This window comes from Lygodium microphyllum, chromosome 9, assembly GCF_053477565.2.
Source record: "Lygodium microphyllum isolate KBCC chromosome 9, Lygodium_microphyllum_v1.1.10, whole genome shotgun sequence".
Lineage (NCBI taxonomy): Eukaryota > Viridiplantae > Streptophyta > Polypodiopsida > Schizaeales > Lygodiaceae > Lygodium > Lygodium microphyllum.
This window is the reverse complement of record NC_141143.1, coordinates 111,629,289-111,646,886: the sequence shown is the minus strand read 5'-3', so window position 1 is coordinate 111,646,886 and position 17,598 is coordinate 111,629,289. Positions and strand designations below refer to the sequence as shown.

The 17,598-nt window shown below is 45.0% G+C and overlaps 1 protein-coding gene across 2 annotated transcripts in view; it reads right to left on the bottom strand.

Annotated features, from left to right (window-relative positions):
- LOC148031425 (Molecular chaperone Hsp40/DnaJ family protein) overlaps positions 1-13,798 on the bottom strand; it is a 108,736-nt gene extending 94,938 nt beyond the window's left edge. The window contains exon 1 of one of the 2 annotated variants that reach the window (XM_087684963.1): positions 12,988-13,798. In XM_087684963.1, the coding sequence (XP_087541089.1) occupies positions 12,988-13,530 (543 nt within the window). In that variant the 5' untranslated portion in view covers positions 13,531-13,798. The remainder of the gene's footprint in view (positions 1-12,987) is intronic. The other variant, XM_087684964.1, reaches the window with a different exon arrangement.
- Positions 13,799-17,598: the final 3,800 nt, after the last annotated feature.

Sequence of the window (17,598 nt, the reverse complement as noted above, 5' to 3'; positions counted from 1 at the left end):
CAAGCTTCTCAATCCCTAGCCATCAAGATAAGGTGTTCCGCTTGCAAAGAGCTCTTTATGGATTGAAGCAAGTTCCTAGAGCCAAGTGCCATCTAATCAATTCATTCTTTCAAGATCCGTCATTCCCACCCTCTCTATACAATCCGAATCTTTATATTTACATCATTCATGATACAAGGTGGTTTGCTATATTGTACTTAATGAAGAGTGGCACATCCCTTGGTTCCTTTTTTATAGAAGTCTTTAAGACATTTGCCTACCAAAAACCCTCAAGTTTTGGTTTACTTTTAACTTAATTGAATTTTCTTTTTGAGATTGCATGAGAGCAATTAGCTAAGATTTGACGATAAATTTTGACCTAGTTCTTCATAGCTTAATCTTAGGACTCGCATTTCTTTCTTTGGAGGTTTTGCAACTCCCTAACTTTTCCCTTTGAAAAGTGCAAACAAGCACCTCTTCTTGAGTAGAAGAGGTAGAAGAAGAATTCTTATGAACTTGGTCATGAAACCATGCAAAATGCAAAAAGCTAACACTCAAACTCACGAAAGGTTGGCAAAGTAATCATACTAGTAACTTATTGCAAACGTAGTTGGCAAACTCATGGAAGGTCAGCATGTCAGAGTGCAGCGATGCGGAAGCATAGGACAAAGACTAAGAGAGAGTGAACACAGAGAGGAGAGAGAGAGAGAGAAGGAGATAGTGTAAACGCAGAAAATCTGCGGTATAGTATGCTGTATAAGAGTGCAGAAATACACAAGGGGACAGAGGAAATATCTGTGTATGTCTCCGACTTGATGACCTCAATCTCCGTCAGCCCAAGCACAGTCTGTCTCAGCCAATAGATCTCAAGATCGGAATCTGAAATCACTAAATAATGATAATAACTAGAGTGTGTCACCAACTGGCTATAAATAGCCAAAAAGAAAAGAATGCGCAGCGCCAGGTCGGCTACATTAAATGCAGCCGACTACAAGAAAATAATACAAAAACTGTCCGATTGCAGCCTGTCCTGTCTGACTGCAGACTACCACGTGGCACCTGCGCAAATTGCTAACGTGGCTGGTGACATGGCTGCTGACATCCGTCTGTCCAGGAAATGACTGTCTAACATCCCCTCTCAGATCCTAGATGGGTCACAAGACTGAGGGATCTGGAATGCTGCCGAAGAAGAGCCTGGGGAAGCGCCTTTGTGAACAAATCTGCAAGATTATCCTCCATCTTGCAATACTCCACACAATGGTCCCATCCAGAAGCTTCTCCCAAATGAAGTGATACTGGATCTCAATGTGCTTCGTCCGGGCATGGAATACAGGATTCCGTACCAAGGCAATGCAACTCTCATTGTTGCACCGCAGAAGAGTAGGACAACTCTGGGGGCAGCCAAGCTCCTCCAACAATCTCTGAAGCCACACAACCTCACAAGTGGTGGAAGACGCAGCCCGATACTCCACCTCAGTAGAAGAAAGAGCGGCCGTGGGCTGCTTCTTGCTACTCCAAGAGATAACACCTGTACCCAAGATAAAACAGTAGCCTATAGTAGACCGTCAGTGGTCCACATCGCTAGCCCAAAGAAATCCCTAAATCAGAGGTCCCCCTCAAATACCGAAGAATCCTCAGGGCAGCCTACCAATGCACATGTTTGGGTTCCGCCGTCATGAACCCTGCCAAAAAACCCACAACAAAACAAAGATCAACACGAGTGTTGAGAAGCCAAATCAAGGATCCAATCAACTGACGGTAGCGTGAAGCATCCATCATGAGAGAATCTGAGTGTGAAGTGGCCTTCCAATTCGGATCCATAGGAGTAGCAATGGGCCGATAAGTCTCCATCTCAAAAGTCACCAAGAGCTCCTAAATGTACCTCTGCTGAGAGATGAAAATCCCCCTCTGAGACTGATAAATCTCGTGACCCAAGAAGAAATGAATAAGCCCCAAACCTGTCATCTCGAATGCCTGATGTAAAGCTATCTTGGTCTCTCGAACCATCTATGCATGATCCCCTATCAAAATCAAATCATCAACATACAACACAAACAACACACAACTAACCTCGGAAGTGTGCACATAAAGCTGCAGATCGGCCTTGGAGCGCCGATATCCCAACTTCGACTGAAGAAACGAGTCAATCTTTTCGTTCCATACACGCAGAGTGTGCTTGAGGCGATACAAGGCCTTCAACCTGTAAACTTTTCCATCCGAGGATCCAAAGCCAGGAGGCTACTCAACATAGATCTCCTCTTGCAAGTCACCATTCAGAAAAGCCGACTTCACATCCAACTGATAAACAGGCCAGCCAAGGCAAGAACAGCTCAAATAGTCGTCATACGAGCAGTGGGGGCAAAAGTATCATGGAAATCAATGCCTGGGCGCTAAGTAAAACCTTTAGCAACAAGGCTAGCCTTGTACATGTCCAAAGAACCATCCCTAAGGTACTTGTTCTTGAAGACCCACTTGACACCAATCACCTTCTAGTGAGAGGAACAAGGCACAAGAGACCAAGTGCCATTCCTCTCAATAGCCTCCAACTCGGCTTCCATGGCCTTCCGCCGATGATCAGACTGCAAAGTCTCCTTCACTGAAGTGGGCTCTCGATCCTGCATAACACAGGTCAGTAAACAATAGTTGGAGCAGACAAGCTCCGAAGAATGTGCCTGATTCCTCCATGGCCTCCGCGGTCCATCCTGCGGTTCCCACTCCTCACGGACCCCCTCGATCCCTAAATCTCGGAGTGTGTCACGGGCCCAACGAGGATCCATCTACTGAAGACTCAGGAACATCCACAGACGAAAGCTCCTCGAGGGTGGCCGGTGGAAGAGAAGACTCTGAATCCGAAGAAGAATCTCCATCAAGAGGCTCTAGCTCCAAAGAAACTGTCTCGGGAGCCCAATTCTCTCCTGGATCTCCAAGGACAAGGTGCTCCTCACCCCCCTCTGTGGCCCATACTTCCACGAACCGCACATCTCGGCTCGTGTAGACATCCCGCTTAACAGAATCAAACAAACGATAACCTTGGGATTGGGAGCTATAGCCAATAAAAAACTGTCGTCAGGAAGCCGCCTCAAACTTATCACCTTGCGTCTTCGGAATATACACATAGCGTCACATCCAAAGATCCTGAAATAAGAGACATCAAGCTTAGTCCCAAAACAAGCCTCAAAAGGTGTCATCCTGTCAACGGCCGAAGTGGGAGATCGATTAAGGATGTGAACTGCGGTAGCCACTGCTTCGGCCCACAGAAACTGAGGTGTCTGTCAGTGCTCCATCATGTTGTATGCCATCTCAATCACACTTCGGTTCTTCCGCTCCAAAATGCCATTCTCTTGGGGAGTGTTGGTGTTAGCAAACTCCTGGTGAATGCCCCTATTTGCACAAAAACAGGCAAACTCATTAGACATAAATTCACCTCCCTTGTCTGAACGCAAGGTCTTCAGTCGCCGGTCAGAACGGCTCTCCTCAAAGAGAAGCCAATCCTTGAAATGAGAGAAAGCCTCTGACTTCAAAGTCAAGAAATAGGCCCAAGACATCCTGCTGTAGTCATCTACAATCGACATGAAGTATAAGCTCCCCTTCAGGGACTCGGTCCTCATCGAGCCACAAAGATCCGTAGATACAAGCTCCATGGGTGAAGTAGACCGCCTAGAAGCTTTGTTGGGAATCGCATCCCGATGCAATTTCCCACGAATGCAAGAGACACATGGTTGATGGCTCACCACTATGTCCGGCAAGCCAACGACCCTCGCGACGCCTTCCAAAGGTACTCGTAGTTCAGGTGGCCAAACCGAGCATGCCATTGCTAGGACTGTGTCTGAGAAGTAAAAAGAAGAGAAGTAAGAGCTGAAGAAGACTTCAATTTGTAGACTCCATTCTCCTCATACCCTGCAGAGAGAAACTTCCTCGATCCACGATCAAGGACTCGAACAGTATCACTGTCAAACTCCACCAAGAGGCCAAGAGCACAAACCTTATGAACCGAAAGTAAATGATACCCCAATCCTGGCACATGCAACACCTCAAAGGTGTGGGTACCACCACGTCCATCTGAAATAAGTTGCATCTCACCCCACGCAACAATAGACACAGAAGAGCTATCTCCAATGAGAATTTGCCCACGCGAAGGTCGCAAATGGGCAACACCAACGGAAGAAGAAGTCATGTACCGTGAGGCACCACTGTCCACAATCCACTCTCGAGCATGGGGAGCTCTCATCGCAGCATCAGAAGTTGTCGGTGTAGAGTCCTCAATGACGGCTAAGTGTAGAAAAGCAACTGATGAGGGTGCAGCCTCCGCTCCAGAGTCCTTCATGTCCTTCTTCTTGGTATCCTTCTTGTCTTTGTCGAGGCAATCCTTCTTCTAATGACCGGTCTTTCCACAAATATGGCAAGTTGATTTCTTCTCCTTGTCCTTCTTGGATTTGTTGTCCTCCTTTTTCTTCTTTTGGTCCTTTCCCTTCTTCTGAGAGGCTTGACCAACCAATGTCTCCGATTTGGAAGCATTCTGTCCCTTCAATTGTTCCTCCTGGTCCAAGACCATAGGAACCAACAAAAAACCAAGGTATTTCAGCCCACTGACACCCCAAAACAACCCTCAAACAAGTGGTCTCAACTGTAGATATAACTGTCAATACATAAGCTATGTGTTTGCTTCAGCTTAAGCTTATGTAAGCTCACTGCCAGGGTACATACATCTAGTCTGAAAACTGTAAACTGTGAGTAACCAGCAGCAATTTCAAGTCCAAAACTTTTCCACCGAAGAGTCGACTCCCGCCCTGAAGCAATAAGAGCGGAATAAAAGGTACCGAACCGTAGCAGCAACTAGGATAGTAAAGTGATCGCCATGTCTTCGGAGGAAATAGGCTTCCCTGCATTTTGAACCTGCATCTGACGCTGCCAAAGCTTGTTGATGTGTTTCCGAAGCGAAGAAGATTTATTCACGGACAAAGTCCGCATCTGCACCTCCAAAGAAACCCTCTTCATCAGGGTCATCCAGTTGTACATCTGGTCGAGCTCTAGCCATATCTCACGAGCCATCGTCAAGTGCTCGATATGAGCTATCACAGTTGTGGTGCAAGACAGAAACAGAAAAGATCGAATCCTGTCATTCAGTTTGTCCCAATGAGACTGGGCCTTGGTCAACTCCGCACGAGCATTGGAAGAGAGTTTGGACTCATCCCTCACCGAGGGCCTATTAATCTCCTCCATCACCACACCAGTTCCACCGAATCATAAGACTCTAAAATCGCCAACATTATCACACGCCAAATGCGGTAATTGTCACCATCAAGCTTTTGATCCGTTGGAAGAGCCAGTAGGACAGGCACCTTCTTGTCCATGATCGCCTGGAACTCCAAATCAGTCTTTGTAGACATGTTAACTTACAATACCTGCACAAACGCAAAAGCAGCCCCCTCTAACTGTGAAAACACAGCCTTCTAGGACTGATTCTTCCGCTGCCCAAACCTTCTTCACCGCCGGAGGCGATGAAAAAGTAAAATCTGCAATGGAAGGCCTCAAACGCAGCCTTCCTCCCCTTCGAACAGCAATAACTTGCAACAAATTCACCGTTTAGACTCCTTTCCCACACGCCCACGCTCGCTTCAGCCTTGATCCGATGCGCAGCCCTCCCCTCGAATCCTGGAAACGCAGCCTTGTGTCGCGCTGAAATCTCCTCTTTAGATAGGTTCAGCCCTCAATCAATCCATCTTCACCACTCCGATACCATGTCAAAGTGCAGCAATGCGGAATCGTAGGACAAAGACTGAGAGAGAGTGAACACAGAGAGAAGAGAGAGAGAGAGAGAAAAGGAGAGTGTAAACGCAGAAAATCTGCGGTGTAGTATATTGTATAAGAGTGCAAAAATACACAAGGGGGCAGAGGAAATATTTGCGTATGTCTCCGACTTGATGACTTTGATCTCTGCCACCCCGAGCACAGTCTGTCTCAGCCAACAGATCTTAAGATCAGAATCTGAAATCACTGAATGATGATAATAACTGGAGTGTGCCACCAACTGGCTAAAAAATAGCCAAAACGAAAAGAATGCCCAGCACCAGGTCGGGCAGTCGACTGCAAGAAAATAATATAAAACCTGTCCGACTGCAGCCTGTCCTGTCCGACTGCAGCCTGTCCTGTCCCTGCCACGTGGCACCTGCGCAGATTGCTGACGTGGCTGCTGACATCCGTCTGTCCAGGAAATGACTGTCTAACACAGCAAAGTGGTCATACTAATAACTCACTACAAAAAATCGAAATACTTGGCAGGTAATTTGTTTAAAAGTGAAGTAACATGATTGTCAACTAGTTTTGGTGGGCCATTGTCAACTAGTTTTGGTGGGCCAATACTAAATAATGTCGCACTCAACAAGTAATTGTTGATACTCTGCCATCTTGACTTTCAAGTCATCCCCTTCCTTTATGGAAAATTGTTAGAGCTCATGATTAATATTGGTATGGCATGTACAATCTTGAGCCGCATAGTGGATGTAGAATAAGCCTAGTGGGAAATTGCAAGTCACAAATGTTCCAACTAAGAGTAAAACTTAGGAGCAAAGCCTACAACTCAATGATGGCAGTGGCATTGCAAGATTCTATCGACAAACAGCTCAGGGTGAGAGATACATGGATCAAACTATGGCTCTAACTCTTGTACAAGATTCCAAAGTCTACACTCTCAAAGTTGTATGTACTTAATCAATTGAACTAGGTGGTAGAATTGGACAATTGAGACAAGTTGTTATCACTATTTGCATTTCTTGCCATAGCTATGCAAATAGTAGGCACTAGTGGAAATAGCTTTATAAAGGCAAGCCAAACTTAGGGGGCCACCCTGAAGTGGCCACCAAGCAAAGAAGAATTTCCCAGTTGGGCAGCTACAATAGGCGAGAGAGTTAAATGTAATTTGAGGCTAGGAGGGAATTCCCTAGTATGGCTACCCAAGGGTAGATGTAAGATGCATCGTGCTTGAAAAAAGTTCCTCACTAGGAAGCATTGAACTAACTCTTATAGCTCCCTCACCCCACGTGGTTTGAGTCATGTTGTAGCGCGTTGATAGCTCCACCCTCCACCCGTGACAAAGTCCCTTGTTGTGCCTCCGACTACCTTGTATATACTCTTTCGAGATGAATATGACTTTCTGCCCTCAAGATGGGCCATTCTGCAAACTGTGAGAGTTGTGTGTGCCGTGTCGTGCTGGGGTGTCCCGTGATGTGTTGAGTTGGTGAAATGGCAATGTTGGGGCATGGGTCTACTACTTCTCTAGAGCCTAGACGGGGTCAAGAGAGGGCCCCGCGCAGGTATCCGAGGGCCGGGACCATCACACTTGGTATCTTACCTAAAAAGATATATAAGATACATTGAGCACTTCTTCAATTCCCATCAATGGATTACTAAACAAATTTACTTGACTAGGCATAAAGTGCATTGTATATGATTGAAGTTATCCACCAACAAAGCACCACCAAGTTGAGTTGAATCGGTTAGCACATGAGTTAGTGCCTAACAAATGGAGGTAAGACTCTCAAGTCTGTATAGGCAAGTAAACTTTGAGAAAAGCAAAAGGGTTTTGAGAATAGAGTGGGGAGGTGGTATTTGAAATTAAAAACACATTGCATGGTACTATAATCACTCTATATAAAGAGGATGAGAAGGATCTAATACAAATAGATGTGCACTAGAAGGCATGGGGATACTAACTAAGGATGATTACATGTGCCTATTGCAACCTTCTTGCAAAGGTATGAAGGATAAGAATTTGGAGGCAATAAAGACTCTAATGATGCAGATCATTCCGAAGAAGAAGATTGTGTTCTTCCTTCCAAAGCTGAGATATTAGATGCTAGTTCCCATGTTCTTGCAGTCCAAATGCTCATGCTAGCTTTGGTGTAAACAGCAATCATCAGCTTTGATACCAACCAAAGACAAGTGGACTAGCAAAGTGTATAGAAAAACAAATCAAACGGAACAAAGGCTGTGTTTAGGCAGCACATGGCTGCGACAAGACAGGCTGGAGCAGACCTGGATGGACAGCATATGAAGTTGCCAGCAGTAGAAAGCTGCATTTTGATGCAGGACAGCAGCATGATAATGACAGCAGCCATCAATGAGGGAAGGAGCAATTAGAGGAGGCTGTCACAGCTGTGTTTTGGGAAGCAGCAGCAGCAGCAGCAGTCGTGTAGGCAGAAGGGACTATCATAATAATGGCAGTGTGGTATGTGGCTGGATGAATCTGGTGCTGACGAATAATTATGATTGCACATGAAGGGTGGTTGTAGCCTGTCCCTCTAGCCCCTTTTTAAAGTTTGTTGGACTTTTGTCATGGCAAAACTCAAACGAAAGAAATGATTGATTTTCCTTTTTGTGGCTGTTCTAGAGCTGAATAAATTTGGCCGATACTCTTGTAAAACTAACTAGCAATAATTTGGCCTATCCACCTAATGCATTGTTCCTATGTCAAAACCTCCCAATCTTTTATTTTTGAAATCTCGTCCCACAATCTGTGCCAAGTGTGAGAGTGTGCAATGGAAAGAGGAAAGTGAACATGGAAAGAAGGAGACAAAGAGAGAACACAACAAAAAGAAGGAACAATGTGACTGCTATGGCTGAAGGTACAAGGCTGCAACAGTCAGCCCCAACACACAGCTCTACATGTCAGTGTGCGTGCCAAACCGTAGCAGAGGGATGAGAGAATAAGGAGGGCTGACTACAAAGGATCAATGATGGATAATTGATAATGAAAGGGGGAGGAGCAAGACCCCCTCTCCACAGAAAAATCCAATCAAATGGACAGCCACCAAAGGCATTGGAAACGAAGAGGCATCGAAAGGATCACTCCTGAAAATTCCAATTAGGGATAGGTGAGCCAAGCCTCTAACCCAACTATGAGACGTAGTGAGGAACTATCGAAGGTGCCATAAGCTGCATAGAAACACTAGGGACCAAGGGCCAAGCGATAGGGAATGGTGGCTCGATGACGAAGAAAAGGAGTAGTTGCATTTAAAAAAGGCCCAAAGTAGACTCAAAACCCTGAAGCAACTCCTCATGATCCTGGGAAGTCCCCCTCTCAAACACAAAGGACCAAGAAATCCACAGCTGCATCACCAATATTGTCCCCCTTTCAAAGGGATGGAAGGTACAAGGGAACCACCAAAGGAGATGGTGGGGGATGGGATGAAACCTGTAGGATAAATGGTGCACAATCAGGAACAAGTGTTGGCAATAGAAAATTGCCTCGAAGGGCCCTGCACAATGGATTATGGAAGGGGAATGGAATATAGATAGCCCCCTCCTGCCAACTTGTCACAAAAGCAACACAAAGGGCCGAGAAATCCACAGCTGCATCACCAATATTGTCCCCCTTTCAAAGGGATGGAAGGTACAAGGGAACCACCGAAGGAGATGGTGGGGGATGGGATGAAACCTGTAGGATAAATGGTGCACAATCACGAACAAGTGTTGGCAATAGAAAATTGCCTCGAAGGGCCCTGCACAATGGATTATGGAAGGGGAATGGAATATAGATAGCCCCCTCCTGCCAACTTGTCACAAAAGCAGCTCTTATAGAAGAATCCTCAACAAAGATGACCACCTTGGTGAAGATGACACAAGTCCCAAGTCTAAGAATGCCATAAACTAAGAGAAGAGGGAAGCCCAAGTTAGGAACGTATAGGGCCTCACAAACCAAGCTCAACGGACAATCAGACAATAGAGGCACGGTGCCAACACCACTAAGAGGCATCGAAGAAATGTCACCAGCAATGATGATACCCTCGGATGGATGGAGAACCTGTAACAAATCACCTCGGGGAGTCATAGGACTCGAAGCACTACTAGCAATGAGCCAAGGCTACTTGGAGAAAGAGACAATCAATGAAGGCTCCTCCACCTAATAAATGTGTAGAAACACTAACTCAATGGAAATAGCAGGTGATGAAGTAGAGATAGACAAAGGCTCCAATGTAGATACACCCTTCACTCCTAGACAAAGGTTTCCTCCACCTGATAAATATGTAAAAACACTGACTCAATGGAAATAGCAGGTGATGAAGTAGAGATAAACGAAGGCTCAGATGTAGATCCACCCTTCGCTCCCACACAAAGCTGAGGGCATATCCTCTAGCACTTCTCCTCAGGGTGGGTGTGAGGTCTTCCCACAATGAGGACACATGGGATACCCTCTACGCTTCCCCACAAAAGCTATATCAAAGTCAAAAGACGACTCCAACTTCTTCCTCTTCCCCTTTCTCTACTTAGCTTGTCCTATACCTATAGATAAAACGCATAAGCATGGCCACGTGCACGGGCTCCACAAGAATTTGGCTCACTATGACACGCGTCCTGCTCAAGCACCAATGGAACTAGCTCCTCTCAAGTGAGAGTCTCCCAGCTACGAGAAGTAACAAGACTAGTGTAGAACACATCATATGTCAATGATGGAAGATGTGAGAGAAGTGTCACAGCTAGGTCATCCGAAGAAATATCTGTAACAAGGAATGAAAGCTCATCCAGAATCTCCTCCATCCTGTGGATGTGATCCATCGTCGTAAGGGAATCTATGACAAAAAGCTATCATAGCTTCAACTCAAGAGATAATCGATGCCCAAAGTACCTGCAAGAAAACAAAAGAAGATGCAGCCACTAGAATAAAAGCAACCAATAAGAGATGTCCTCCAGATAATCACGGTTTGTCGAGCCATGGTACAAAAGAAGACTGGCTGAGGCAAGGTAGACAGGGAGTATCTAATGCCAAAGGGAACACACAATGCCCGGTAGAGAAAGAGAGCAGTAAATGCACAGGAAAATAGATCTTCAACTTGTAAACATAGCCAATTCAAGGGCTAGTCAAGGACCAAGAGTGCCCAAAAAGCAAGTCCTTATAGTAAACACAAATCTACCCTAATGTTGGCTTGCTATAGAGGCCGCCCAGTACCAAAAAGAAGTCGCCCTGGTTAGCAAAAACCAGCCAGTATGATAACACAGCAAAGAAAGAAATATGTCCGCTTGTAAAGCCACCCATCAAAAGAATAGATGCCACCAAGCTTGCAAATGTGCCACCCGAGAGAACCAATGACCTACCTGCACAAAACACGGAGATACAAGGGCTGCCTACACAAAAATGCAAGTAATGCAAGGCCTAGTTCTACAGCACATGCTGCCTGCAAAAGACATAGGTTTGTTTTGGGATTGCCCGGCCAATAGAATGGCTGCACAGCCTCTTTGACGCCGCCAGGGTGCAATATTGGTGCTGCCCAACCTACTAGAGACCGCCCAAGAGCAAAACGCAAATCTACCCTGGTAAACACAACCTAAAAGCAGGCTGGAAACACACTGCCCTGCCCAGTTTGACTCCAAGCGCAAGGGCTGCAACATGTGGAGATGACACCTAGCAAGTTTTGTCGTGAACAGCATACTCCTCTTTGAGATCTTCAACTCCCACACATGGCTCTAATACCATGTGAGAGTGCTCAATGGAAAGAGGAAAGTGAACACAGAGAGAAGGAGACAAAGAGAGAACGCAAGAGAGAGAAGGAACAATGTGACTGCTATGGATGAAGGTACAAGGCTACAACAGTCAACCCCAACATGTAGCTCTAAGTACCTTCATCCATGCCAATCTACATGCCATTATACCAGTCAGGTTTTCAGAATCCTTGTCAGCTAGGAGTCAGCTTTTACTTATCCTGGTTAGCCGTAGTAATCAAGCAGTTATATAAACTCCCTTATTCCAATCAGCTTTTCATTATCCTGGTCAGCACTAATAATTGAGCAAACGCAGACTAATAACTCTTGAAAGGCACGCAACAGCAATGATCCATGAGTTACAATTTGAATGCCCTGTTCCAAACTCCTATTTTCTACCAGCTTTAAGATGTATGAAAGGCTCTACAATGAGGAGGCAGGAAGATCTAAAACCACCTTAGACCCTGTCATTACTGAAGAGTATGTGGCTCCACCTATGAGCCAAACAAAAAGGACTGCCACTTTAGCCATTCTGAATGTCAAGCATGCCTAGGAATATACAAAAAATATTAACAAGAAGGTGCTAACAGATATAACCTTATGTGTCTTGCAGTGGCCGTGAGCTAATATCAGCTAGGGAAGCCAGTGTATCCAAGAGATTCAAAGTACACCTAATAATATCCAGGGAAAAATCAAATTGAAAGACTTAAGGATCCATATGGATATGAGCAGCCATGTTCATGCAAATGCAGCTCCAAGTGAATGGTTGTTATCATCAGCGTGTATTGGGCATATTATCTCGACAATTCAACCTTCAGATAACATACTTCTCGCATAGTGGTGGAAAGGGAACTTGTGTTTCGAAATTGATTGCAGCATCTGAGTAATGGGGCCAGATGAGCTACTTTTCAGCACATGTGGTCATGCATAGCAAATAGTGTACATTTTAACACAAGTACGGACAAACAGTAGATCAGAGTTAACAGCTGCTAGAATGATTAGCAGCTGAGGTCAGATGCACTTGCAGGTAAGAGTAACAGGCTGCTAGTTTCTGTAATAACTTGAGGCAACAAGAAGAATACAACAAAGATGTACACACTGAGTGACTGTTTGCATACAGCCAGTAAACCCAAAAATTAGGCAAACCATCCTCTCATCACTAAACCAGCTGCAGTAATTTGGCTTATATTCATCATGCAGTGGGTTACAGTTTTAACCATCAGCGTGACCATTTTCCAAAGATGGAACTGCACCCACTTCACATGTGCATGCACAAAACAAGACTTTCCAAAGCAGGATGAACTAAAGGACAGCTCTAAACATAAGAGAATATGTGGATACACTAACGAAGTAATGGATTTTAAAACATGTGGATTATATGTGATATTTAGGAGCCAATCATGAGCAGCAAGCACAACTAATCTCTAAGATACAGATGAAACTGGCTTCAAAAATGGTTCAGTTAACAAAATGCATTAGCAATATGTTGCTACCATACTTAATGTATCAAATGGATCACTTCTCCCAAGTACCTACCTGTCGAGCCAATTTCCGATAAGCTCCCTTAATCTCCTGCTTCGAAGCTGACTTCGACACTCCCAAAACTCTGTAGTAGTCGGTTGCCATACTCACAACACTCCGTGCTCGTCTACTTTTGGACTTGTGAGTATCAAAAGAAGGGACTCTGGCTGACTCAGATGACCTAGAAGCTCCATTCGTGAAGAATGTTGACTGCAAATCGGGGCCCCTTCCTGCTCCAGCAAAGGAATTCCTCCGTAGGGATGCCGAGGCAGAAGCCTGCGCAGAAACAGACGCTGCCGATGCAGGATCACTGGTCCACGCAGCTCGTGCACTGCTAGTGCTGTGTTCTGAGCTGCTGCACGGGGTTGTATGGTGCCATCGCCTGCTGCGCAGTGCAGTGCGATAGTCGTAGGAGAGCGAGGGCTCGTGCGACCGGGAGGAGGACGGCAGGAACCCTACAGACGAAGCGGAGGTGGAGGGGGTGCAGGGCTGGGAGGAGCTTGCAATGGAGATGGAGGAGGGGGAGGCAAGTGCCACGGCGGGCGCCGCTGCCACCATGGCGGCTGCGCCTGTCAGTCGGCGCTTAAGGGATGGGAGATGGGGGTCTGCTCCTTCCTAGTTATTGTAATAATGTGCGCCCTTCCGACTGTCGGAAGCTTGCAGGACCATAGCCAATACTGTCGCATCCCTGAATCGCTGAAATGATGCTGAAGCTGATTATCCGCATGCTCAGAACGATCTCTTTCTCCTTCTCAGCTGCCAGCTTTTGCCTCCCCTATAGGAAAATGCGCTTTCGTTTTTCCGTTTTTTTCCCTCAGGAAATTCAGTGAACTTATTATGGATAGGGTATGGACACAACTCTCCTTACAAACAAGCCTAGCACTGATATGACTCGTTAACTAATGAAACGAAATTCCGGGCCAATGAGCGGTAACCAAGCTTCCTCACTATTGGGCACATGGAAGAGACCCGAAAATAACGGGATCGACGCCACGAAGGTATCCCACGCATCTCAATGGCCAAAACGTAACCCTAACTCGAGGAGTAAACCAAGGTCAAATCAGAGTCGGTGAGCCATACATAGGTGTATCTTAGTGAAGTGAGTCAATGAAGTGGTTAGCAAGCATGTGTGATTGTGATTCCTGGACTTGCAACAATTGATTTCAGAAGCCATTCTGGTACATCACACCATCACCAAAATTAGTGAAACTAGAGTTAACTAGGGGACTCGATCGCCATGTGGCAGGCGAGTCCCCCTTGCCTTCTCCATCCAAGTCGTCGTCTCGCAGGCACGATGCACCCTTTCGCAGGCTCATTGAGTTTTAGAGAGAACATGAGAGAGAGAAACAGAGAACATGCCGTTCGCAAATGCATAGCGATGCAAATCCGATCGCAGGTGCAAGTACAAGTGAAGGAGCAAACCCTGACATCTCGTCACAAGCCACTCACTCAACCATCGTCCCCCCCCCCCCCCCCCCCCCCCAAAGGTAGTCCCCTCCTTCACTAGTCAAACTAGAATGATTAAAGTGGATGGCCAGAGTTCCTAGAGTGCATGACACAATGCTTGCTCAATAATTCCATGGATGATTTGCACAGATCTTGTGCATGCAACAAATCAGCCAATCCTCTATCTTTCAATCTGCACATCAGCACATGTTGCAACCTCTCTCTCTTTCTGCCGATTTCCATCAATTCATGGTGTCTCATCGATGTGTACTTTGTTTGGCAAAAAGAACTAGTGTTATGCAAATTATTTGGAATGCTAGATATTGTGGAGTATAGAAATAAGTTTATGCATGCATCTTCTTATTAGACCAATGTAACGTGCCCACCTAACAGCTATACATGCATGCTTTTAGCGACCCATCAAGAAATGAATCTAAGCGTCACCGCCCGGCACTCCCATGGAATGTTCCAAGGTTTGTCGTCTAGGGTTTCCTAAGTCCGCCTCGCAACGGAACATTCGCGGCCGAGAACCCATTAGGATCAACGTGAAATTTGGGTTTCTAGTTATTGATGTCTTCTAATAGCATTCTAGCATCGGATCCTGGACATCCTACTTTACGTAGATATACCTAGCCCGAAGCAAATCTGTGCTGCACTTGGTTCAAAGAGAATGGAAAACGAGAGGGATGCACCGCTCAACCTCTTTGCCCATAAGGCATTCTCCCATTCCAGTCCCCTAAAATGGCATGAATTTACAGTCAATGTCCCCCCTTGGCATCCAAGCTTGAGCTTGGCAATCATAGCCTAGTTTACAAGTGTTGTTCCCATTGCACTGAAGTAATTCTCCATTGATTCAATCCAGACTTCGGCATCAGCTTCAACAAACTTCCCTTTTCTGTCGAATTCTGGTGGTTTAATTTGTTTGAGTAGAAACTTCTTCTCTTGAGCCTCCGTTGGGCTTAGTGTGAAAATAAGACTTTGGTTTTGCGCTTGGGGTTGTATCTGGTTTTGAATTTAAAACCTTCACGTTAAGATAACATTTACATATCTCTACGCGTCTTGAATCAATGCGCAAATTATTTTTCATTACTACTGTGTGACAAATCAAATCAACATAAATTCTTATTTATTCATAAAGAAGCATAAGCTTCAAGTACAATTTTTTAGGAATAGATAAGGATTGGTTGGGATGATTTTCTTTTCAATAGATACATCAACGTTCAATAGATACATCAACGCTAGGTTAATAATTCCCTATTGGATTCAGCTAACAAGGACATAATAGTAATATGGATTGGGGGAATGGATTCTCAAAAAACAATAAGTCATGGGAAGTTCAGGAAATCCCCATTTTTTATAGCCATGACGTTCGTTTCGCCCCATTACTTTAATTCTGTCAACTGGCAAGACTTTGACAACCTTGTCATAGATATAGCGATTTTGTTCTACTTGTCAGCATCCGATGTGTAGGATCGAATTTACACGGGCTTCATGGAAGATGAATAACTTGATAATCTTCAAGTCTTCCAACCATTTTAGCCTCTTCAGATTGTTTTGAAGATAGGCAAGCCAGTTGGCATCTATATACCAATATCCCGCACTCCAAGTCCAATGACTTTCCACATACAGTGGTGAGGGGTTATAGATTCGATCAAGGATCCCCATCATGTTAGATCGTCGGCAATAACTTGAAGAGTTCATAGCCATCTTGAACATGATGTGAAATACGAGGAACCTGCTCCATGCCTCATAGGTTTGGAAGCAGCAACAATCCACAAGTGAGTGAAAGAAAAGAAATTATTTCCTAATGAAAACATCACTTCACTCGTCCCGATTTATTCCTATTTTGATTCTTTTATTCATTGATTCACTCTAATACCAACTGTAACATGCATGTCTAACAGCTATACATGCACGTTTTTAGCGGTCCATCGAGAAACAAATCTAAACGTTGCCGCTCGGCACTGCTGCAAATCCGTGCCGCACTTGGTTCAAAGAGAATGGGAAACGAGAGGAATGTATCACTCAACCTCTCTGCTCATGAGGCATACTCCCATTTCGGTCCCCTAAAACGGCATGAATCAGGTTCTAATCTAATATTACATAAAGGTCGTATGTCTATAGAACCTTGTGAGAAGCCTCCTAGTTCTTTGGGACCACCCTATTGTAGGATGGATTCATTAGGGGTTTCACCCACCTGCTTCCCTCAATGGTATTTTTTAGTTATCTAATTATGTCCTATCACATTTATGTATGACATTTAAAAACAGCTTCCTTAATTAAGCCTTTTAGGAAATAGGGTTCGTTTGCGTAACTTATAGCACTGACACAAAAACAATTCAGACAAATTCTTTGGAAGTGAACTTTATATTATCCTTTTAACTGCAATACAAGTCTTGTCCAAAAAAGGACGGATTCTGCAATCCGTGAGGATGCGTCTTATTTCTTCTAAGTTTCTGCCTTTGCACTAGTATCAAGGCCTTGAGAATCCATCCCGAGTCATGTAAATCATTTGAGTAGGACCTGGAGGCAGGGAATTTACGGCCAGAGCACTCCCTGCCATCCAAGCGTCCTCCTACATTCAAACTAACCTACGCAGAGACCTCTCGTGGCAAGTTCGGTCCACGTTCCCATCACGGTTATTTGGAACCCCCTTGGCTAGGGTTGGCGGCCGGTTGGGGGTAGCTTGGCACGCCCTCCTTGAGTTCAACCCGATTCATTGTTCTAATTTCTATTATGAGCTTGGGTCATACATTCCTTTCACAGACATTGAATCTAGATTTATAAGCATAAACAAGCAATTAAGGTGAGTGCTCAGGACATCTGCTAAGGTGGAGTCCTCATCTTTGACACTAGTGTCGCCCTTCTTGGTCTTTCCTGTCTAGGTGTCATTTTCCATTATTTTCTAAGGGATAGAGAATAACCCCTTTCCGAGGCAACTCTCCTATGTAATAGGGGTGAGCAACTTTGCTATAGTCTCAGATGATAGCTTCCCTAAGTTACTAACCTTTGGTTCTCATCCTAATATCCCGGTCTAGGATTTAATTGATCCATTGGTAACCATTTTCCTATCTTAGAATTCTATCGGGGTTCTAAGTTCATCCTAGGGGTTTCCTTCCCTCAAGATAGCGAGAACTTGTATCTACTCCTCTTGCAAGTCAGATGTAAATTAAGCCTATT